Raw genomic sequence first — 24,258 nt, 5'->3', positions numbered from 1 at the left:
GTGATCTCAAGCAGCCCCGTGATTGGCTGCCCGCGTCCTTGGGGCTCAGAATGAACAGGTGGATACAAGGTACGGAGATGAAATTATTCATAAATGTGTTTGTGTTAAATATCTGTAACAAGTACTTCTCCGATTTATAAAAGGTGTGTTTAAATATTTCTAACACATTTTTCTATGTGTGTTACACGTATTTATATGTATATGCATGTAGAATATGTAACTCTACCTCTGTGTATGTATTTTAATATATGTAGGAGAATTTGAAATACTGTATTAATTATAAGATATAAGCAATATTAATTAATCTTTACAGCTTTGTAAATTCACTTACATGTTAAAATATATGCACATATATGTACGGAGAACATAAACATTACGGGCAGGCCCAGCCCAGGGCAGCAAGGATCGTTCCACGGCTCCGTAAGCAGCAGCTGGGAGGAGTAAATAATAAAAACAATAAGTTAACCCTCACCTTTCCTTGGTGTCCCCCCTTTCTCTGCCAGAGATCCCTAAAGCTGCATCTTTACAATCGGCCCCAAAACCCGACAGTGCAGCCCTGCAGTGTCTCTGCCCCCACGGAGCCTTGAGGTTTGGGAAAGGCCTCCAAGGGGAGCCCGGGCTGCTGCCAAACCCCAACAGGCCCCAGGTGCCACCTGCACAGACCTTGCCAAAGCCTCCAGGGCCAGGGACTCCACCCCTGCCCTGGGCAGCCCTGGCCCCCTTTCCCATGCAGGACCTTCCCCCAGTATCGAACCTGAGGCCGTTTTTCCTTGGCCCCTGGGAGCAGAGCCTGACCCCAACCTCCAGCCCCGTTTGAATCCCAGCACAGCTGAGCTTTGGGAATTCTATGGTTGGGGGCAGAGACCTCTGAGAGCGGATTCATGGACAGCCCCAGACAGCACACAATGGGCAGCAGGCATCATTCAGGATTTCACTTTTATTTATTTTTTGCCTTCTGGATCACCAACACTCTCACTGAAACCTCTGGGATTCCACCTCCACCCCCATGACAGTAGCACACAATCTCCCAACTTGTTCAAACATGTGAAGAGGAAAAAAAAAAAAAAAAAAATCCCCAGCGAGATCCCTCAGGATGGGACAAAAACCTTCAGTGTGAGAGGGTGGCAAAGAATCAGGGGGGTGGCAGCTCTGGCTCCAAGGAGCCAGACTGGAAAGGAGACCTACAAAGGGGAAAAAAAAATGGGCTAAAAAATATTTAGCAATCCTTCCTCTACCCAGAGAGCAGGGAGATAAGGAAAAAATAGTCATCTGCTTACACACAGGGTATATATTTTTACACACACTTGGACACACATCTAGATATAGTACATGTAAAAATATATGCTATACATCTGCCCACCCCCGCGGCGGCGTGGGCAGGATCCGTGTGTAGGAATTACTATACAGGTACTACTAAGTGTATATGTGCATATGTACACCCCCTCCTCCTGGACACGCTGAGCCCACAGCCGGGATGCTCCCGCAGCCCCCCGCTGCAGCAGCTCCTCTCTCCAGCAGCCATCCAAGGAAAATGGTGTTGGAAGGGGAAGAGGAGGGAAATCAAAGGGATGTGGCTCATGCTCTGTGGTCCTTCAGCTCCGCTCCTGTGCCCGGAGCAGGGTCCGGCTCTCGGGATCCCCTGCGCCAGATTTATTGCACATTTTGCTTCTGGGCTGCATTTCAACCCCACATTCCACAGCCCCGGCGTCCTCTCCCTCCAACAAGCTGAGGATACGACCCCCTGTGCCCGTCCTCCCCCACCCCAACATCCCCATCCCAAGAACACAAAGCCCAGGAAGGCTGCTGGCTGGAGAGGGCAGCAGGAATAACACACCACAGGTGTTCTCTGCGGGGACAGCAGGGTCCGGACACGGGAACCGAAGCCATGCAAAGGGTGGGAGAACGGGAGCTGGAGGAGGGAAAAAATAAAGGATGAGAAGGGCAGAACAGATCTGAGGAGGAGGAAGAACACAGCATGGCAAGTGCTCAAGGCTTCGTGTTTTCTTGTCCTCTTCTTGTAAACAAGCTAATAATTCTCATGAGATAGAACAAGTAAAAAGACTGAAGTTCCAAGTCGAGGGGCTGGAGTTCCCAGGAGTCTGTCCAGTCCATTCAGCAACACCACAGCCGGGGAGAAAACGAGGGGCATTTTTTCTTTTTCTTTTTTTAAATTTTTTTTGTTTGTATTTTTTTGTTTTTTTTTTTTGTTAAAATCTTCATTACTTAAAGCTGAGAGAGAAAAAAGCCAACTCAGGAGCCCTTTTCAAGGATGGCTCATTGTCTCTAGACTGAATAAATCACACTAGTTTCGAGAGAACCTTTTTTTTTTTTCCATTTAATGACTTATAAAAGCCACGGGCTGGCCGTGGCCGGGCTCAGAGGCGGGTCTGGGCCTCGGGGACGTAGATCTCGATGCTGTCAGCGCTCTCGGTGGCCGAGTTCTGCCGCACGGACGCCGCGCGCTTGGCCGCCATCAGCCGCTTCCGCGCCTCCTGCCGCTGCTTGTCCGAGTCGGAGCCTTTGTCCCGGCTCAGCTGCGATTTGGACTTGGCCGGCTTCTTTGGCACTGGAGGGGGTGGTTTCTTCTCTTCCTTTAGGGAGACAGGAAGGAAAAACCCAGACCTGATATAAATGTGTGCAGCTGGGCGCCAGCTCTGCCCCGGCGGGGCCTTGCAGGAGGGGACTGGGATCATGTCGGGGAGAGCAGCTCTGGAGCAAGACACCCCGCAGCATCAGCTGCCCTGGTTTCTACAGTGAGCTGTTTGGCATTTCATGGAATCACAGAATGCCCTCAAATGGGAAAGGACCCACCAAAAGCATGGAATCACAGAATGGTCTGGGTTGGAAGATCATCCAGTTCCACCCCCTGCCATGGCAGGGACGCCTTCCACTAGACCCTGTCCAACCTGGCCTTGGACATTTCCTGGGATGGGCTGTGCACAATCCGGAGGTTGATGATCCACAACCAGGATCATCAAGTCCAACCCCTGCACGGACACACCTGCAGGACGCCCTGTGCCTGGCAGCGCTGTCCAAACGCTCCTGGAGCTCTGCCAGCCTCGGGGCCGTGCCCATTCCCTGGGGAGCCTGGGCAGTGCCCAGCAGCCTCTGGGGGAAGAACCTTTTTCCTCATCCCCAGCCTGACCCTCCCCTCCATGCAGCTTCCATGGTACAGGGCTCTTGTGGAGTGGCCTGGAGTTCACAGACTGTCTGGTTCAGCTGCAGCTCAGAGCACAGCACAGGGAGTATGAAGACACAACTTAATGTGGAACTGCAAAATTTTAATCAGCCACCCTGTCCTGAGCCACAGTCCTCCCCTACCCTTATCTGCAGAGCCAGGACACCACCTCTCCTGCATTTCCCAAAGGTTCCAGTTGTTTTTTACATTACTTAGGCACCAGGGATAGTTAAACCCATCCACACAGTGCTGGGAACACTTGAGGCCCCTGCACCACTGCTCAGCACCCCAGGCTTCCTCCATCCAACACCTTTTCCCCTTGTACAAAACTGTTCCCACTATTACTCAAGAGGAATGGCCTTGGTGCCTTGCAAGGCTGTGAGGTGACAAGTGCAGGATGGCCAAAGCCCTTGAGAGCATCTGTTTGCAGACAAAACCAGACCTCAGATACCCCAAATGTGTGCAAGGTACTCAGGCCACTTCCCAGTGCTCCTCACTCACCTTTCTCTCCGGTGTCTCTGCCAATTGCCAGCTATTAGCTTTGAGGTGGTACAGCTCGTCAAACTTCATGCTGATGTCTTCAATGGACAGCTGGAGGAGATCCCAAAATCCAGCCAAGTCCTGGGCTGTGGGTCTGGGATTGGCGTTAGGGTTCTAGAAGGGGAAGCGTTAAGAACACCCTTTCAGAAGGAACACACCCAGCAGAGCAGCGTGCACAGCACATTCACCCCTTTTACGTCTGCCTGCAAACAAACCCCGTGAGAACCCACAGGAGAAACCAGCCCTGAACATGGACACACAAAGCTGTCATTTACAGCCCACATTATTTCTGCCCAGCTCAGGAAGCAGGTCCTGACTGCACTTCTCTTACAGCAGAGTAATCCTGAACCAGACACTCAGTGCTGGCACTAACCCCACAGCAGGATCCAACAGCAGTGCCCAGCATGGGAATCAGAGCCACAACACTGGTTTCTGACACAGAGACCCTGATTTCAGGGTGGGAAATAATGGAAATGGACACCCAGCTGTGATACCTGGATCTGCAGCACTCCAAGGAGCCAAAGTGAGCTTTCATGAGAAAAATTATTTTGCTACATTTCCCCCCAAAACAACCTGAAAGCATCAGTACTTCTTGGGCTGGGTTGAAAAATTTTAAGTAGCTTAAATTTCTTCCAAGAACAGGATTTTCCCAGTTCCCAGACAGCTGAACCACCACTGCAGGCCCTGGAAAGCATGGGATCAGATCTGAGCAGCTCACACAAAGCTCTGCTGGTGCTGCTGCTCAGCTGGGATCAGCACTTTATCTCCTCCTGCTCCTCAAGTCTCTCCAAGATTATTTTGCATGTAAGGAACTCTAAGGAAGTTTGCAAAATCCATATTACCATGAAGCCTGAGGGGAAAATCAAACCACAGATTCCATCAATCCCCATTAGCCCAGGTCAGCACCGAGCAAGGGCAAACCCCTGCACTCCCTTTCAGAGATCAATTCCCAGTGACCTGGGGACAGTGTCACCAGCCACACACGCAAAGGGAGCACGTTTGGTCAAGAGCAGACTTTTCAAACAGTCCCCCCTATTTGGTCCAAGCTCAGGGGTTTGCCTCAAAAAGCCCTTCAGAAGCAGGAGGCAGCTCTGTGCTAACCCAGCCCTCCCCCAGCCCGGCACTGCAGGCTGTGGCTGCGCTGGCTTTGTTTTCACAGGGACAGCAGCCTGTTAACACCTGACCAAGTCCCTGGAGTGCTGTTGAGAGGCACCCTCTCAGAAACCAGGAAGAAGAGATCCAGACTCACCAAGTTTTGTTCACAGAGGCCGTGGAATTGCTGGAACTTCTGTGACATCAGTAACTGTGCACTGCCCACTGCACTCAGGACTTTTCCTAAGACTGTGGGGGACAAAAAAAAAAAAAAAGAAAATAAAAAACCCTGAGTTGAACAGACCATTAAATGTAGCAATGAGCTCCAGCATTCCTGGAGCAGAGAAACACTCGAGTCATCAGAAAAGCAGTTTCAGAGATCCTCAAGGCGCTAACTGCTCTCAGGAACAAGGTGTTTTGAAACCACATTTGTCTGCCATTGCTCCTCCTGGCAGGCCAAACACAGACCTGTCTGAGGACATTACAACATCCAAGCTGGCAGAGAGCTCCTTAAACTGCCCTCAGCCCCTCAGAGGAGCCACCAGCACCACCTCAGCAAGGTCTGCTGGCACTTGCTAGAGATTGCAGCCTGCTCTCCCAGCCCTGCACAAGGGCAAGGTGACACAGGGACCACTCTCCAGCCTCCCTGTACCAGCAGGGATGAACACACAGGCCAGGCCTTTTAACACCCAGGACTTCATGGTGCTCTTAACAGTTTTTCCAAGCAGCCTCCGGGCATGAGCATGTTCCTCTGCTCACTAGAGGAAATACAGTCTGGGCTTTTCCCTTCCAGAGGCAGGCTCAGAGCCCCACAGCCCACAGTGCCTGCAGCTGCATCACCAACAGGGACCACCTGAGTCCCATCCCTGCTCTGCTGCTGCCCCTGAGCCTGCTCGGAGCGTTGGGAGCTCTTGGTGGGACAAGTGCACCCTGGGCTCTCTCACCCACCAAGGCTGTGGTTCCACAAGCAAGCAGCTTGCTGCTGGCAGTCACAGCAACAATGCCATGCAGGTCTTGCTGTCTTTCCTTGCCACAGGTCAAGCCAGGCCAGCCCCGAGGCAGGGAGATCCCTGGCACAGCCTGTCCCCCTGGCAGCCAGGGCAGCACCTCAGGGAATCGGATTAGGGATTAGCTCCTGGAGCCCCAGCAGTGACAGTGAGCTAAAACTGAGCCTCACCTTTGTTTCACCTTTCTCAGGTTTTAAAAACATCAAGACCAGGCTCCACACAAAGATCCTGCCCTCTGCAGCCTCGTCACCCACTCCTGTCACTCTGTATTCACCAGAGGCACGACTCCCACTGCAAAAAGCTCAGGTTTTGCCAAGGCATTTGAAAATAAAAGAACAAGCCCAGCTGTTCCATAAAATCAACTGGCCTCATGTTCCCTGTTCCAGGCTTTTGGTGTATCCAGCACAAATTCAGTGAGGCTTTCCCATGTGAAAAAACCTCCTCTTTGCTATAAAGACAAGTTCATCAACTGAACTGAGCAAACAAGCTCCGAAGTCGTGTTCCTTCTGCCCCACTGCCAGCTAAGCTTTCCCCTGCCTGTTTGAGAGTAATGGGTGAGGCAGGGAGAGATCCCACAGCCTCCCTGAAAGCTTTTTCCATTTAACCTTTTTTAAGATTAAATCCATTTAAGCTTTCAGCAGTTTTGAGTGGTCAGAAGCTGCACCATCCCCTGCACATCTTTTATGGTGCATCACAGCATTATTTCTTACTCCATTTGCTACAGGAAGTTTCATTACCCTTTCCAAGGAAAAATCATTCCTTGGCCCATCCTCATCTCCATGCTGTGGCTCTGTGGGCTGTCAGCAATTTCATAGAACCCCAGAATGGCTTGGGAGGGAAGGGACCTTAAAGTTCATCTCATCCCATGGGCAGGGACACCTTCCACTATCCCAGGCTGCTCCAAGCCCCGTCCAGCCTGGCCTTGGACACTGCCAGGGATATGGCAGCCACAATTTAACTGACCCAACTGCTTCTTGAGGGAGAAGCTGCCGGGCTGCTGCCCACACCCACCTTCCTCAGAGAGATTGTTCTCTTTGGTCTCCTGGTCCATCTGGCGGCACCAGCCCTCCAGGCGCTCGGTCTCCGCCTGCAGCAGCTTCAGGAACCAGAAGCCGTCCCGCCGGCAGGGCCCCGGCTGCGCCGGCTCCGACAGCGATGTGGAGGAGCTCTCGAGCCAGGGGTCAGGAGGAGGGAGAGAAGAAGGCTCCAGGGCTGGGTCGTTGTTTTCTCCATAGGAGAGGTTTCTCTTAATCTGTGAGGGCTTGGCTGGTTGCCTGGTGGAGGCATCAACACCAACAGAGTTGTTGTGCTGGGGGCACTCAGCGAGGCTTCTCTCAGATGATTTACAGCTGGAGTTATTGGGCTCCTGTGTGTCAGAGTCTGTGTCCTGTTTGGAGGACATGCTGCGAGAGTGGCTGTTTCTGGAGGGATCAAAAGCCATGGTTCAATAGCAGAGCTTGGCCTGGCTGGCCTCCCACACCAACAGCAAAATCCATGGCCACAGCAGAGCCTCTCCCTGCCCCTCCTCACACACAGACACACCACACACTCAGACAGACAGAATTATAAGGTTGCCTGCTTACTGCAATCGGCCGTTCAGACGAGAGGGCTGACGCATGTCTATAATTACAGCTTGGATTTTTTTTATTTTTTATTTAATTTCAAGCTCCCATTGATTTGGCTGTTAGAGAACAAGTGCTTTTTGCAGTGGGTGTGTGCTGTGGAGGAAGAGCTCTCCGTGGGCCTCATTCAACACCACTCACTGGCACAAAGCAGGGAAGAAGGTCTAAGCACAAGTGGGGGAGGCACAATTTAAAATAAAAGGAAACTGCACAAGCTTGCGTCTCACTTACCGCCACTCGTCCTCTACCTGTACCCCGATGGACTGGAATTTGGTGGCTGGTGGAGGAGGCTCCTCTTTTGCCACTGGCTGAAGGCAGTCAACCTTATTGAACAAAAAAAAATACAGACAAAAACAGACACGAGAACTTGCGGCTGGAATCCACGTTAGTCGACCAGGAGTGTGCACACACACAGAGCATGCTGACACCACACGGGAGGGCTGGCTAAGGACAGGCACGAGGCTACTGCTCAGCTCTGCTCCCACCTCAGGATCAGGGCTGTGTCCTGCCAGGCTGCTGCTGCTGCCACCACCTGTGCCAAGAGCCCTGGGCTCTGCATGGCTGGGGCTGTGTCCCTGCGCCTGTGGCATCCCACACAGTCAAGGACCACGGCATTCAAGGGAGGACAGCGAGGTGATTGAGATTGACAGCAAAGCCTCTCTCCCAGGGATTGACACCCTGGATAAGAGGGTTAGAAGATTTTAGGAATGATATCCAGGTGACTTAGGAACCAACTCAGAAAAGGAAAAGGAGACGAACGCAGTCAGCCTCTCCAGTGTTTCTCTCCCCTCACCGCCCTTTCAGGTGTTCTGTCCCACCAGCCGTGCAGACAGGCCTTCACTGTCACCTGTCTGAACTGGCCTTGCTGTAAAGCTGATGGAGAACTTGTTCAGCACACACAGAGCAGCTCAAAGCTCAGATCCTGCCCTTGGAGCTGCCCAAGCTCCCGTCTGCTGGTAACCAGCACCTGGGACAGAACCAGAGCTCACAGCTACCTATAATTGAGAAACCTGTCCCAGAGGAGAGCACAGCCCCAGAGGATGCAGTTTTGCTGACTGAAGTATGGATTTACACTAGTCACTGGTTCTCGTTTGACTGCGTAATCAACAGCTCATTTGCATCTGCTCCCACAGAGTTAAATGCTTCCAGCAAGGGAAGCACCAACCTGCTGGGAACACTGAGCAGCAAGGAATTGCTCCCTTCTGCCTGCAGCCCTGGGACCATTTGGCACTGCAGCAGCCCATCCCACGTGGACATCAAGCAGAAGGGCCCACCTCTCAGGGGAGGCTTGTCCCAAGAACCATGGTGGGCAAGGAGCAGACTGCTGGGAAGCAATACAGAGTACAGGGCACAGGCAGACTGGCAGCAAGAGGCCTCTTCAGAGGGACTCATCCAGTTAACATGGCCCCTCTGCTCTAGAAAACATTTCAAATTTGTACTAGAAGAACTCAGTCCTTTCTGGGCTGTTAAGGGAAAGTGCTGCTGTCTCTCACCCTGGAAGCACTGGCAGTTACTCTGACAAGGCAGTGAGTGGCTCTTGCTATTCTAAGTGAGCTCAGATGCACACCCGGTCACAGAAAAGGCACACGCTAAATGGATGGGGTAAGGACATTCCTTGGGACGAAGGAGAACAAACTATTCCATACTTGTATTCCTATAGACGATAGCTTTCTTTTGGGGATATTCTCCACTTTAGGCTCTTCGTTAGTCAGAGTCCCTTTGTCACTTTTCAAAGTTGCATTTTTCTGAGGTAACTCTGGGGTGTCTCTGGCCGGAGTCACGACGCTGCCCCTGGTCACGCTGGGTGTCCTGGTGCTGTCCAAGCTGTCTGAGGAATTGCTGAGCCCCGACTGGCTGGTGACCTCACTCTTGTGGTCCTGGCTGTCCAGGTAGGTGTCCTGCGCCGACTCAGTGCTGCTCTGCACAGTGACAGAGATGAACGGCTTGGACGTGGTCCGAGGTGGGACGGGAGGTGGAGTCTTTTTATATGCCACTAGGCATGATGAACCTGCAGGGACGGAGGGGGGAGAACGGAGAACGCAGGAGACAGGTTGGAGGGAAAGAGATACAGTGAAAGAGAGAGAAAAAGCAGGTCAGTCACGACATCCAAGAGGAGCCTCCAAGCAGCAGCTGGAGGCAGAGGTGCAGAACCAGCCCACAGGCAGCAGCTCACGCTGGGGACCCACACCAAAGCATAGGGAAAGCGAAGGCAGAGCCAGAGCTAGCTTGCAAAAGAAGTCAAAAGGAATACCATGATGCGTGGAAATCTGGAAATGGAGAAGAGGGATAGAAAAGCCTCCCAAGAATGCTACAGGGTTTGGCAGGTGTAAGCCTCCACAGTGGGGAAATATTCTTTGGCTAAACCCTATATTTTAGTGTCCTAGTACGGCCAAGCGTCTCAGCTCTTTGTCCCATCAGTTGACAAGTTTCAGTGTCTGGATCAGGGTGATGGTTTTTCCTACAAAAATGGAAAGAAGCCATAAAATGTGTTAGATGTTGATGGCAGGAACACACATTTGAAACCCCTGACAAGCCCAGCTGCTTCACACCAGGGCAAAAGACCCAGGAGTGGTGAGGCTGCTATTCTGTGGCCCCAGATCCAAGTGGCAGCAAGGCTGGAGATGTGTGCCCAGCAGACACAGAACACACGTATCCCACACCAACCAGGACAGCAGCCACAGCCCCAACCTGCTCCTGTCTCTGGCTGGACAGGATGGAAACCCCCCAGCGAAAATACATGGAAAATACAAGTAAAATCCATGTGGATCCTGCAGCAGCCGTGTGTTTAGGCTCTCAGATTTCCAAGGATATACAAGCCCCTGAGGCCACAGTACCTCTCCAGCTGCTGTCCAGCCAGGACAGGCTGCACTGGGCAGGGTGTGGCCAAACACACTGACCAGCCACCTTCCTATACACAACTGACCCCCTTTATCACCCTACCCCTGTGCTCTTGGTCCTCCTCAAGTCACCAGACTCCCTTTCTTATCCTACCTTTGGCTCCTCCCATTAAGTCCTGTGCAATCCCAAGCTGCTTTTCCCCTGCACATCCCAGCCCTTGCCAGCAGCCTCCTTAGTCCCAGAGAGCTGCAGTTACTCCCCATGTCACACCTGCCTCACCATTTCCAGTGGAGCTAGAGCCAGTCCCAAGCATCCCTGGGAGCCACGTTCCCTGTGGGGCAATCACAGAGCTGCCCCACGAGCCTTATTGACAGTATGTGGACATGCCTGCATTTACACATCCTACTATTTACCATATTAAGAGCTAAAGCTACACTTCAAAGGAGGAAATAAAAGGGAGGAATTACAGAGGAGGAGATCTGTGTTTCCAGCAGCATTTTTGTGCCCAGAGATGCTGAGCAGCACCTGGCAGAGGAGAAGTGAGAGGCCTGTGCAGGGCTGCCAACCCAGCTGCCTCCAGCCTGGATGGGAGCTCAGAAAGCACCGAATGCATCCCAGTTCCCTCAGGCCACTGCACCAAGCCCAGCACAAACTGAGCAGTGTCCTGACGGCAGGAGAGCAGGACCCATCCCACCACCCGTCACTCTCTGACTCACATGGGTGAGGGGTGACCACAGTCCCCCTGCCAGAGCTGCCTGATGTGGAGCATCATCTCCAACAGCAATTCCTCGGCCCAGTCTCACGGCCTGACTCACACAGCCCATCTCAATGGGGCAGTGTAGGAGCAGCCTGAGCAGAGCCATGGCAGAGGCAGCCCTGGATCAGCTGTGTCTACCCCCCAAAACAACAGGTTACTCCTGTTCCTGCACCAGGGCTACAGCAGCCACTGGCCAGGGCAAGCCAGAGCCACCCCAGCTGGCAGAGGTGAAAGCATGTCACATGTCTCTTCACGGACAGTTAAATACCTCCCCATGGCCCCTGCTCTTCTCCAGGGACAGTGCTCAGGGTGTCCTGCTACCCACAGCCCCTGTGACACAGTCCTGCTTGGAGCTGGACTGGCCACAGCCCTTGGTGGCTTGGCTGGCACGGTCACCAGGAGCTCAGCCCAGCTCCCCAGCTGCTGTGGCCACCACCAGGGCTGGGACTGGAAAGGAAATCGATGGCTATTCGACATTGAACAGCCCAGCCACGCAAAACAAGGGGAGGGCACAGCAGCACAGAGAGTTTCTGGGGCAGATCAGTGGTGTCCAGGGTCAGTAAGCCAGACCCAAAGCCATTCTCCACTTACCAACAGACAGCACGGACACTGTGCTGCTCTGTTAAAGGGGAAAACCACAGTATCCCCCTGGCTTGTCCCTGGGAACCCTTTGTGCCACCTGGCTGGGCTGAAGGGCAGCACAGGCTTTGCTGGAAGGGAAACACCCGGGACCGACAGAACACACCCCTGCTCGTGTATCTGTGCTCAAAGGGCTGACCACCCAAAAGTAAGTCTAAGGCTCTAAGAAACATTGCAAATGACAAACACAAAGGGATCAGGAGCTTTGAAGAACTGGGGATGCATTAGTTAGTGCAATTGCAAACCTCACTGAAGCCCTCTGCAAACATGAAACAGGACTTCTGACTGCCCAGAAAACTCAGAAACCACACCTTGCAAGGACAGGCTTCAAAAGCCAAAGTCAGAGCAAGCCCACCCAGAACAGCCTGTCCTTGGCCCTCAACACAACGCTGAACTAAGCTTCAGTGCTTCCTGCATCTGTGGGAAACAAGAACACCCCAGTGTTTCCATAGGAGAATTGGCTCTGAGGCCAATCCCATCAGTGAGGAGCATTCCAGTAGCTGACTTACCCCTCCAAAGGGTTACAGCTCAGCAGGCATGGATCTGCTCGGGACTTGCTGAGGTCACACTACTTTAAAATCAGCTTGTGCTGCAATGTGGAATTACAGTTCCTGTGGGCACTGGAGCAGGACCTCACTCTGCAGGACCAGCAGCTCAGTTTGTTTGGGAACACCATCCCTGCTCCAAAAAGGTGTGGAACAACAGGAGAACACAGAAGTCATGCTTAAGCTTCCAGTTTTGCAGCACTAGGCTCTTCCTGCTCACACCATCTTCCACGGCTAATTTCAGCAAGCAGCTGGAATTCACAGCATGCTGTGGATGATTGATTTTGGGGAGGAGGATGTTTGTTTATAGTCTTTCTTCTGTAATTATTTTTAGAAAGCAGCACGTTTCCAAACTAGCACCTTGCACCTGCCCTCAGGGGCTTGGGCAATCCCTGGGCAGAGGAGCTGGTTGCAGAGCCTTACACTGGAGAGTCCCTCTGGACCCTCAAAAACCAGCTGGGCATGCTGGAATCCTCTCCCTCTCCTTACAGAGGCATTTGCTTCTTGGAAGACTAAAAGTAGAGTCATGAGGGAATGTGAAATTCAGTCCCTGTTCCCATCCCACCAGGCTGGTACCTGCTCAGTACCTGGCAGCAGCACCAGGAGCACAGCCAAGGTATTTGGGCACCACAATTGCCCTCAAGTGTGTCTGGCCTGAAGTGCCAGTGTTCTGCTGCTATTGCTGATTCAATACAGCCTGGTGACATTTCCAATCATTCCAGGAACTTCAAAGACCTACTCAAACGATCCTTATTTTTGTTAAATCACCTCAAAGGCCCCCAGCCACGGTCAGCTGTGGAGGCAGGTTCCCCTGCCCTCAAACATCAGCAGGGCTGGCTGCTATCCCTGTCCTGCTCCATGCATCCCCCTTTCCCTATGGGAAGGGCTGGAAGAACGACCTCATTTCCTCACACATGAAGCAGAACGCTCTGAAATTATCTCTCCTACAAGACAAGCTCATTTGCCTTTTAAATAGAACAACCATAGAATCATCTTGCAGCAAATGGCATCAGTGGCATTATCCCCTCAGAGATTCCAGCTGCAGGGCTTTGGGCTGCCCTTTGCCACAGGGTCTCCTGGCTGGAAGGAGCTGCTTTGGGAGGCAGTTTCCAATAGCAAAGGGAACTGGAACAGCCACATTCCAAGCGACCTGACCTCTGATTTTCATCAGCTCGAGGAACACTTCAAGGTTGGAGCTGTAGTGAACTGCAGGATGTTTTATTTGTAGAGAGTCCAAGTGAAAGTGAGCCCCAGTGACGATCTGCACTGAAGACAATCCGGACACACGGATTTTATGGTTCACAACTATTACTGTCCCTGTCTGGCTCTGTGGGGTCACATGCATGCACACACAGATGCACGGCTAGCTTCAGTATAAAGCCACTGACAAAGAGGCAGGAAGGCTCCTTGCGTGCATTCCAACAGGAGCATTTATTGCTTCCACACTGTTGAAGGCTGCAGAGGCAAATACCAACATGATCCCAAACCCCCCAGTTTTATCCAGGGGCGGGGAAAAGGCAGGACCAGGGAACGGGGACCAATGGAGAACTCTGGGGGAGTGATGAGGGGAAGAGGCTGACAGCCAACCGGGGAATCCAAACTGGGGTAGATTAACATAACAGAACAATGCATCCCAGGAGAAGCCTTTCTGGTCACCCTAACATGAAGTGGTTCTTGTGGTACTAGGGACTTGTCTTACTGAAAACTCTCTGTCCCTTGTAATGTGTGTTCACCGGCCACCACACACAACAATCACTTCAGACCTGATTTTTCTGCACACTGAAGGTCAAGATACCTGCACCAGTTAGAGGCACTGCGAGAAATCTACCCAAATTTTGTTAGTCAACAGGAAAATCATACAAGTCAGAAATCATAGAGGCTTGGGTTGGAGGGACCTTAAAGACCATCTTTTTCCATCCCCTGCCAGGGGCAGGGACACCTTCCATTATCTCAGGGTACTCCAAGCCCCATCCAACCTGACCTTGGGCACTTCCAGGGATCCAGGGGCAGCCACAGCTGCTCTGGGCACCCTGTGCCAGGGCCTCCCCACTGTCACAGGGGTGATTTTTTTCCTAATCTAAATCTCTCCTCTTTAAAACAATTTCTGCTTGTCCTATCACTATCTGCCCATGTGAAAAATCACATGGCTCCCATATATTTCCATCTAGACATGATGGGAAATGCCTGTGAAGATGCCACCTCTTGCTCTGACAGAATGACTGTCTTTAGAGTGCTGGAGGAGATTTAAAAGACGTTTTATAGTGGTTAAACAAAACTCCTGGAAAGCAAAGTCAAGTGACTGCATTTGTTCAGAGAGGCAGTTTATGGAAATGCTATAAATACCTCCTGCCTCAGTGCCTTGCCTTTGTAAATCTCAGTAGCACTGATCTTTGAAAAACTAAAAATCTCACCTTGGTACTACACAGAGGTAACAGACACCTGATGGTAACCACGAGTGGGCTGTGGGAGCCAGGGAAGGACCGTGGGCTCTCCTGTGAGTCCTCACTCCAAGCTGCAGGGTGACCCCAGGAGCAGCAGCATCCTGGCACAAGCAGCTCCCCACAGCACAGCCCAAACCATGTGCCACCTCTGTGGTGGTGCCCACAGAGCCCTGCAGAGTGCCCAGCCCAGCAGAGCCCTTTAACTCTCAGATGATCCCAAGAATACCATGAACACTTCACCAGCTGTTTCTGCTTGTCACAGAGCCCGTACACCAGCCAGCCTGTGCTTGTGAGTCAGGGGACAGAGAATTCCCCAGCAGCTCCTCCCAGGCAGCAGCACCAGGGAAGAGCCCTCTCACCTCTTGTGACAACCCTGCATAAACCCAGCCTGGACACCCAAAGCACCTTGAGTACTTCTCGAGGAGGTCAGAGGAGAAATTCAACATTCCCCTTCTTATTGCCCTACCCATCCTCAGCTTTCATCCCCAGCACGGCTCAGGCAGAGCAGCAGTGCTTGGGCATGGCTGGAGTGGCAGCTGGGACAAGGGGACCACTGCAGGCTTGTCACTTGTCCCACCACATAACGCTCTTGTTCCCAGGACAGAGAGCCAGGCCTTGGGCTCTGTGCCACAGGACACCCTCCGCCCAGCCCCGGGACTCCAGGCAGAGGCAGGAGCACCCCAGCAGTGTTAGGGAGCACAGCACAGGGCGGGTGGGTCTGCAGCAGGGACCAAGGAGAGGTGAGGGGCACCGGGCTGGGGTCACACCCTGACACTCCAAGGCAGAAGTGTCCCTCTGACCACTGCAGCTGTTCCCGCCAGCAGCTACAGAAGGTGAGCAGCCCTCACTCAGAATTACACCCCAGCCACTTTTCCTGACCCATGGAAGTGGCCATTTCCCCCTGAACAGCATCAACTCACTTGTGAGGTAAGCACAGAGAGGGGAGACGCCCTTCCTGAGCACCACTGCTCCCACACAGGCTCCTCTGGGAGCAGCCTCCCCCGGGAGCAGCCTCCCCCCAGCCCCACACGTGCCTGACCCACGCTGCAGCTCCCCCTTGGCACAGCCTGCCCGGGTATGCAGACTGCACTTCACCTATCTGGCATTTTGTTACACAAAGAAATGACTTCTCAGCTTTAAGCAAACGCCTTCCTCAAAGCCCTCCCTGAGCAGCCAGAGAGGCTGGCACAGCACTAAACAGACCTGTGCCAACAGCTCTTGGCTGCCCAGCTGGGAGACACTTCCAGCTGCTGCTCCAAGCGAGCGCACAGCTGTCAGAGATTTGTTACCCCCTGCTCCTGTTCAGGTCCAGCACACCTGTACACCCCAAAGGCTCTGCTGGCAGGACAGTATTTTATCACCCAAGTATCCATCTGGTACCTGGTGTTAGGAAAAAAGGGGCTGCCCTGCACTTGTCCGACCACTGCCAAGTACAGCAAGTTCCTGCATATCACTGAAATGAAAGGACTGGACAGATCTGCAGAAAAAGGACCTCAAACTCAAGGCAGCATCTCTCAAATGTTGCAGTCAGAAGCAAATACAGAAGCAAAGGGCTCTCTCTGAACATCAGCTCTGTGTGTGTAGACTAACAGTAGAGCTCTCATCCAGAAATGCACCACAAAATGCTCTGCACAACCATTTGTGTTCTCTGGTCAACTATGACTGAGATGCCCTTAGGGAGAGCTGCCACACAGGGTGACCAGGGACGCCTGGGGCAGGCACAGGGGCACTCAGGGCTGCATGAGCCCCAGCAGCCAGTTCTAACCATAGACCCAGTATTTTGGGAGGGAACATTTAACCAGAGCAGGAAAGGCTGATGGCTGTGAACTCTTTACATGAGGGACTTTGGATTTTTCAATATACCAGAAGTTTAAGCATCATGGAGAGGCTCCAGTTTCAAATTCCTGAGCACAGAAATGATAACGAGCACTGATACACTGAGAAATGTTATACTGGGAAGGCAAGGCAGGTTGCTTTTGTTAAAAAAAAAAAAGCTTCTTGTAGAAGGTCACGAATTTAAAAGAGCCATGAAGCAACAGAAGACACCCTCCAAGAGTGCTGGGGTTAAAAACAGGGTACCTCACACTGCTGGCTCCTGGCAGCTCTGGCCATCCCTCTTTAGCACAGCCCGCTGCAGAGTCAGCAGGGCCACAGCAGATGCTGCAGGGGACGCCAGCCACAGGCACTCCCAAACCCAGCTGCAGCAGCAGCTGACACTGGAGCTGCTGAGTGGGCTAGAGGAGATACTGGGATTTCTCCCCACCCTCCCAAAAGCGATTGTCAGGGGTTTTAAAGTGAGTTGAAGCCATGGTGAGCAGCTCCACCCTGCTCCAGCCACACATCCAGCCAGTGTCCTTCTGTCCTGGGGGCTCAGACAGATCTCCAACCCAGCCAGCACAGGGCAGCAGCCAAAAGAGCATTCGATGCCTCTCCCTGCCCCAGGGGTTAATTCACTAACAACCACCAAGGTCCCCAAACCCAACCATTCTGCCTCAAGAAGTCACCGAGTGGGAAGAGAAAAGCCAGAGCACGGTGCCAGGAGGAGCAGAACTGCATCTCTGATGGGTGGGGGTGCCTGATCCCCAGGGACGGGGTCCCTTGCCAGCTCACTGCCCAAAAGTGCTGGCACACACTTTTTCCACAGAGGGGCTGGACTGAAGGGATGGTCCATCAGTTCAGTGCTCCTCAGGGTGTGCTTACCCCCCCCCAAAACCCTCACTAGTGAGGGCTGATGCTTTTCACACCAAAGAGGTGAAGCAGCAGAGTTAGTGGGAGCCCAAGCTTCCAGAGCCCTGGGGTCTCTGATCAGCAGCCACACTCCTGGTGTCCACCCAGCCCAGGACCCTGCACCAGGAATGCAGCACCAGAGTGCCCAGCAGCACCTGGACTGTCCTGCCAGGTGGGCACAACAGAGTCACCAGCAATTCCTCCTGTTGCCAGATCCTGCCTGGCCCCTCCAGCAGAGCCTGGGCTGCCAGAGCAGCTGAGAGCCCACCCAGGCAGGCCTGGAGCTCCATCCCCGTGGCCAGGCACAGCCCTTTCTCAGCCAGGCCCCTGGACACGGGCACCTTGCGGCACAGGGTGGTGAGCAGAGGTCATGGCAGAAGGGCCAGTGGCATTCCAATCCCATGGCAGGTTTCATAGGAGTGCAAGGCTCTGGACAACAGGAGCCCAGCTGGGCTTTAAGGGCACACCATTTCTCCTTGCTGGCCTTTGTGCAGAGGATGCAGAAATGCATCCCACAGTGCTAAGGAGCCACCAAGCCATGAGGCCCAGGGCTTGCTGCATCACCCAGCAGCCTGTTTGCTACAGACACCTCATCCTCACTTCAGGACCTCCTCACTCACAGCTCCACAGGGCTCTGACCCTGGCCTGAGCCACGGCAGGCACAGTGGGAGGGAGCAGCTCCCCAGCTGCAGCAGAGTGGGGATGCCAGGATAGGGGCCGAAACCTTTCTGTGCACACAGGAACCAGGAACAGGGGAATAGGGAACACAGAGAACCCACACTGCCACTTGTCCTACCTCTGCAGAAGGCAAGGAAGCACTGCAGATACCCTGCCCACACATCTGCACAGAGCAGCCTGTCCTCTTCAGAGGGCCATCAGGAAGGGGCTCAGCTCTGAACTGTGCCACAGAGGACTGCTAGAGAGAGCAGGCACTTCCATCAGCTCCTGGCACTGGAACTGGTCACATGGACTTTCCTGCAGCCAGGGGCAGGTAAGAGAATGCAAGACTGGACAGACTGGAGCATACAGCACCTCACAGAGCCTGCCCAGCAGCTCAGCACGCCACCACTCCACTCCCAGGGCTCCAGGGGATACCAGGACCAGTTCAGAACTGTATGGACCACAGCTTAGTGAGCACGTATCAGCCAAAAGCTCTTCAGACAGGGAGACAAGCTGTGCTGAAAGGTGCTGCCACAACAAGAGCAGCAATCCTTTCTGCTGATGCACTGAAGCATCATCCACTTCACCCTCCTGATGCAGAGACCTGTGCCTGCAGCATCTCACCCAGATGTGGCAAAAAAAGCTCAGCAGCAGCACAAGGAAATGTCCACTGGACTCGACCACACACACAGGTGGTCACTGCAGCAGCACAACCACACAGTGCCCAGGGCAGCTCTAACACCATCAGCCAGCAGGTCAGAGACAAGAGGGGCTTGCTAGCAGAACAGGAGAGGGAAAACACAACTGCAGATATCCAGAGATTTGCATTCCAGAGAGTATTTCTCAGGAACAGCACTTACTACAGGCAGGCCCCATCCCTCCTTGCTTTTAAACACTCACTGTGGCAGCCCCAAAATGCCGATTCCGCCGCCCTGGGACTGCAGGGTCTGTTCTGCCAACTGCACTCGGCAGCTTTGTGTCTGGGCTGGCTTGGGCTCTGCAGCCCTGAGTGTCTCTAGGAGAGAGGCATGGGACATCCCAGCCCATGGATAACAGGAAGAGAAGGGAAGGGAACTGGGCTGAACCAGGTGCCACAGAATTCCCATCCCACAGCAGTGACCAGTCCCTGCACCCCCCTCCCTGTTCAACGCTGCCCTTTCTGCAAGATTTGCTCACGGTTACCCAGCACAGACATGGAATTAGGGCACAGATGTAAACCAGACAGGAATTAGCCAGTGCCACCAGGTCACAGGCTGCTCCCCTTTCCCTCCTCCACATGGGATGTCATCCTGCTGCTCTGCAAAGCAGCAAACTGTGGGGAGTGGGGGATGCCTTCGGAGGACACAGGTAAGGAAGGATGGCAAACCCTCCATGCACCCACTGCTGTAGCCACTTCTAAGTGCACCGAGGGTATTAGCATTAATCATCAAGGTGTTTAGCACAATTAGGGAGGCCGATTTAGTTTTTCTCCAAGCTAGCAGTTTCTAGAATCTCCTGCAGAATTAAGTTCCACCAGCTAATGATGCACTGCATGAAATATCCTCTCCCTTCACCATCACTTCATGCACTGCCACATCACTTGGAAGATGGCATATGTGGATGCTTTTAACTCGCTTCCCTGCCACTGCAGAAGTCCAGGGAATCTCAACACACCTCCTCAAAGTCACAGCCAGTCAAAATCCATATGGCCAGAAATGGCTGGAAACCATGGCAAACCGAATCTCTTCTTGTCTGTGTCAGAGCTCAGCAGCTCAAACAGGCTATTTTAGGTTATGCTGATTGCTTGAAGCCCCAAATCCAGTCATTCCCAAGCATTTGCTCACGTGTCACAGGAGACGCATCTCAAGTTCTCCCTGTACAGGCAGCAAGCTGCACCTTGAGCACAAAAATAAGTGCAATAACCCAAGTTTTGCCATCTCAGAAAGGTGAGCGTGTCAGTCCAGCATGGCACACACAGCACTGTGACCCTGTGGGACTCCCCATGTGCCTCCCTCTCAGCCCAGGGACCACCCCCAGCCCACCAGGAACCACTTTATCCAGGACTTCTTGAAGGCTCCAGGAACAGGAGTTGCTCCCCTACAGCAGAATCACACCTAGAGCTCTGAGGAACCAAGCCCACAGCGTGGTCCACGGAAGGTTTTGCAAACACTGCCCAGTTGCTGAGACATTATTGGCACATTCCCACTGGTGGACAGTCCTGGAAGCTGGGTGGAGGGGTTACCATCATTTTAAGTGTGCCACTAAACACTGTTCACAGAAGAGCTGGCCAAGAGGGTGCTGAAAACACTGATGGCAGCCAGCAGCTTGTCAGCACAGAGTGTGATAACAGGAACAGGCCTGTGCTGATGGCAGCAATCGCCGAGTTCCCCAGCACAAATGGGGCTCCCAGGGAATTGCTCCATCCCCAAGAACAGAAGCAGCCAACAATTCTGTAGCCTACCTAAAATTTTGAGAAACTGCCACCATTGCTGCCAACAAAACCCCCCTCAAGGTAAGAATTAATTCCTCCATCACTTTGTTTAACATCAGGATTTTTATCACAATTCTCCGATACTGTATCCCGAATTTTACCTGATGCAGGATATCTGCTACTCTCCCTTGCTCACAGGAAGACATTCCGCTGTTTTAGGCAAGGGTGAGCACTCGGTGATGCCACCAGGAGCAGCAGAGGTGGTTTTCCCAGGACATTATGAAAAACCCTCCCCACACCCAGATGACGAGGGATTCTTTGTAAGCGGAAAACAAACCCCACCCTGTAGCCATAGGGCCAGGGAAAGCACATGTGTCAGCAGCTGGGGAGACAGCACTGAACAGGGAGATGGGAAGGCATCAGGCTGGACTCATCTCCCAGTGAAAAATTCCAGCCTTTAGCCAACACTCTTTCCACTTGGACAGTGGCTGTCAGACAGCCAGCATCGAGATTTACATCTTCAAAGCTACAATCATCAAGAGGTTTTAATAGCCAGATTCAATTGAAGCTATTTCCTCCCTTAAGTATGTACAAACCAAGATGTGGCAACACTATGCTAATACGGAAGAATCAAAGTCAAAATTGCTGGGAAACTTGTGTTGGCTGAGGCACAGGACAAGCTTTGCATGTTAGAGAAAGCTCCTCCATATTCTATTTCACTGTTTAACATGGCATTATCCATAAGATTTAAAAAAAAAAATCACATGAACAGACACAGAAAAGGCTGTAGCAGGCTGCTCCCTCTCCATTAGCATTAAATTTGACAGTGGTTCAGCTGTTGCAGCAGTCTGGTCTGTTCTGGAGAGGAAGGGAGTCCTCAGACACAGAGCAGGCAATTAAGCAAATATTCCAACCTTTTATTCCCTTTGGGTAGGGTGCCAGGAAGCTTTGGAAAGCCGTGCTCATTGCTTGCATTGCCGAGGGCTCCCACCTGAACTAACCATGGACCCTGCGGAGCACAGAGCTTTCCTCCCTGCTGACAGTGGCACACAGACGAGCAGTGCCATGTGTCCCCAGTGCCACTGCTCACACTGATCTCCCAGAGGCCAAGAGTCCCCAGCTCTGATTCCCTGAGAATTTCAAGTATCACAAGCACTCCCTGAACAATGGATACCCCAAGGGAGGGGGTATCCGGAGCAAACCTGGCACTTTTGGAATCCTTTCAGGAATCGAGCAGGCATCTGACAAAAGAGCCACTGTGCAGCTCCAGCTCTGAAATCAAAGAGCACAGCAGATCCCAGGCATGCACCCAGAGCTTTCTCCAAGCACATCTGAGGCTCCAGTATCTGTGACCTACATAGCTTCCAGCCACCACCAAGCCTGCATCTTCACAGCTCGGTCTGCTTTTCCTGCAGGCTCCAAAACACCACGTTCCTGGTTCACAGGCCTGAAGAGTCCCCATAAGCTTTCAAGTTCAGAGCCCAGACCACCACTTAGCCACAAGTATGGGTAGCAGGTCTGGATTCAGGGGTGCAGGACCTGTTTGCCCACACAGCTGGCCCCTCCAGCCTGCAGAACCTGCCATGAAGATATTCCAAGGATCTGAGACTATGAACTAGGAAAGGGACACAAGAGAGGCCAGAGCACAGCTCTATTCACCACATCTAGTGAACTGATTCAGTTTTAGGCCACAGAGCTGAAGGCACTGGCTTAGTCATGCTGTTCCCATGGCACTGGGACCTACTCCCTTCTGTCCCGCTGTCTGGAATTCAGAATGTGACAATGACTCCCTGGCCTTCCAAGGAGCGTTATCAGCAAACCCCAGCCTCCAGCAAAAGCATTAAACGTCACCAGAGCATCCCCTGCTGCTTTCAGGAACCTGCTCACTGTGGAACAGACCATTTTCCTGCCTTGGAAGCTATGTGCCAAAAGCCTTCTTGGCTTCAGTTCCCACCTAGCTTATATTTATTCCTGTTTCCAAATTAGTGACCTCCTCTCCCTCCACTCCTTTGACCTTAGCAGTTGTATAACTCCAGCTACAAAATAAACACCATCCACACCAAATCCTGAAATCTTAGGGTGTTCTGCAGGATATTCCAAAATATTCCTCCCAGGACTTCACCTGCTAACACCAAGTACCAACCAGCAGGTGAAGCACATGCATTTTTGCTTTTCCTCATCTGTGGCTTGGCACTGGATGGTAGAGGGTGAACGGTGGGGTAGGGAGCAGGTAACAAGTGATTTAGAGTGGCTTAAGAAAGGTGATGAGAATGATCCAGCCAGACTGTTTTGAAGGTATTCCCGTAAGAGACAGTTTACCAGAGGTGTCTTTGGAAGAAGCCACTTCTTGCTCAAGCACAGCAATGGGACCTTCTCACAAAACAGTGTTCACTTGTCTCCCAGAGCCTGAAGGGCCTCCAGAGCCTCCTGGAAAACACACCAGCCCAGCAATTCCATAGTCCAAGGAGCTCTAAACACATCATGAGCAGCCGTGAAAGATGCCTATCCACAATGCTCTGCTTTCCTGCTCCTCTTCAGTTCTCCCTGCCAGCACACTCACCACAAGGAGCACCGGGGCTCAGGAATGCCAAGCCCCTGCTCCAAACAAGCACCTTTGTCAGTTCTAAAGTGACCTAACCAGGAAGTGCAGCGGGGCCACAGCAAAACCACGGGATCTGCTGGACTCAATCTAACAGAAAACATCAGTCCAAGTGACGTTCCTGACAGGAATTTATGGGGCTTTTGCTACAGGTCTTCAGAGTTACAACCCTGCCCAGGAGCTGTGTGCCAGCCTTTGAACACACCCAGAGGTTCAGCAGGCTGGTGATGTTCTAACCATGTCCGTACCCATCCTTCCCCTTGCTCCCAGCCCAGGTCCCAGCTCTGGCCACAGCTCTAGCTCCAAGGCACACAGGGCAAGTTCTTCCTGCAAGGGCAGATGGAGGGAACAAATCAAACTGCTCCCTGCAGACACCTCCTCACCCAACCAGAGCCAAAAAGGGTTTTGGAGAACCAGCTCAAGATTTCTAAAACCTGACTACTAAGAGCTGACACACCAAGGAAATGATGCTGCCTTCAGTTCTCCGGGAAAAATCCCACCTCTACACTTCTCTGAAAATCCCAGCCAAACTGTGAAGACTGCCCAGGGCTGGAGTTATTCCTCCACTTGGCCATCTCCCCACACTTGGCCTGGGAACAATTTTAGACTTGGAATGCATTACTGCATTCAAGCAGCCACTCCTTGTCGTGCCAGTTGTCCAACCCCCAGACCAGCTGGAGGATGAAATTCCTAGGAATAGCGAAATGCCAATCTTTGGATGCAGGGCTTTCCAGGGCAGTCACCAGCACGGCCTCTGCTGTGTTCAGCTCAAAGGCATTGCTGAGAACAGCTACTGTGGCCTCCCAGGACAGACTGACTGTGTCATCTACTTGGCATTAGTCCAGCAAGTGCTTTCACCTGAAGTGGCCTCGTGAAACAAGAACCACCAGCCAAAAATAACCCAACAGTGAGCACAGACACAGCCCCAGAGCAGCAGTGAGCTTGTGGGATACAAGGGTGGGATCAAGGAGCAGGTCTCCAATTATCTGCTCAAGGGGTTTGTTTGCCAGAAGGAATCCTCCATCAGCCTGTGGCAAAATACACCAGAACATGGTGCCATCAAGGGGGACACGGCTGGGAAGGACAGAAGGACACTGCTCTGCCCTTGTCACTCCAGGGTGAAGCACAGAGCACACCCAGGCACAGACCCTCAGCACACACAGTGGTCTCAGTGTCACCTGTACAGGGACTGTGCACTTGGGG

The 24,258-nt window shown here is 52.6% G+C and overlaps 1 protein-coding gene across 7 annotated transcripts in view; it reads right to left on the bottom strand.

Moving 5' to 3' along the window:
* Positions 1-919: 919 nt before the first annotated feature.
* DLGAP4 (DLG associated protein 4) overlaps positions 920-24,258 on the bottom strand; it is a 150,935-nt gene continuing 127,596 nt past the window's right edge. For 6 of the 7 annotated variants that reach the window (XM_042021643.1, XM_042021645.1, XM_042021644.1 and 3 more), the window contains 6 exons: positions 9,086-9,447; positions 7,671-7,762; positions 6,829-7,238; positions 4,968-5,059; positions 3,680-3,832; positions 920-2,591 (listed from right to left, as the gene is read on the bottom strand). In XM_042021643.1, the coding sequence (XP_041877577.1) occupies positions 2,376-2,591; positions 3,680-3,832; positions 4,968-5,059; positions 6,829-7,238; positions 7,671-7,762; positions 9,086-9,447 (1,325 nt within the window). In that variant the 3' untranslated portion in view covers positions 920-2,375. Of the gene's footprint in view, positions 2,592-3,679; positions 3,833-4,967; positions 5,060-6,828; positions 7,239-7,670; positions 7,763-9,085; positions 9,448-24,258 lie in introns of those variants that run through there. The other variant, XM_042021649.1, reaches the window with a different exon arrangement.

Source organism: Corvus kubaryi, unplaced genomic scaffold (assembly GCF_017639235.1).
Source record: "Corvus kubaryi isolate FWS band 111438036 unplaced genomic scaffold, C.kubaryi_AGA036_p1.0 37157, whole genome shotgun sequence".
Taxonomy (NCBI): domain Eukaryota; kingdom Metazoa; phylum Chordata; class Aves; order Passeriformes; family Corvidae; genus Corvus; species Corvus kubaryi.
This window is presented reverse-complemented; position numbering and strand designations above follow the sequence as displayed.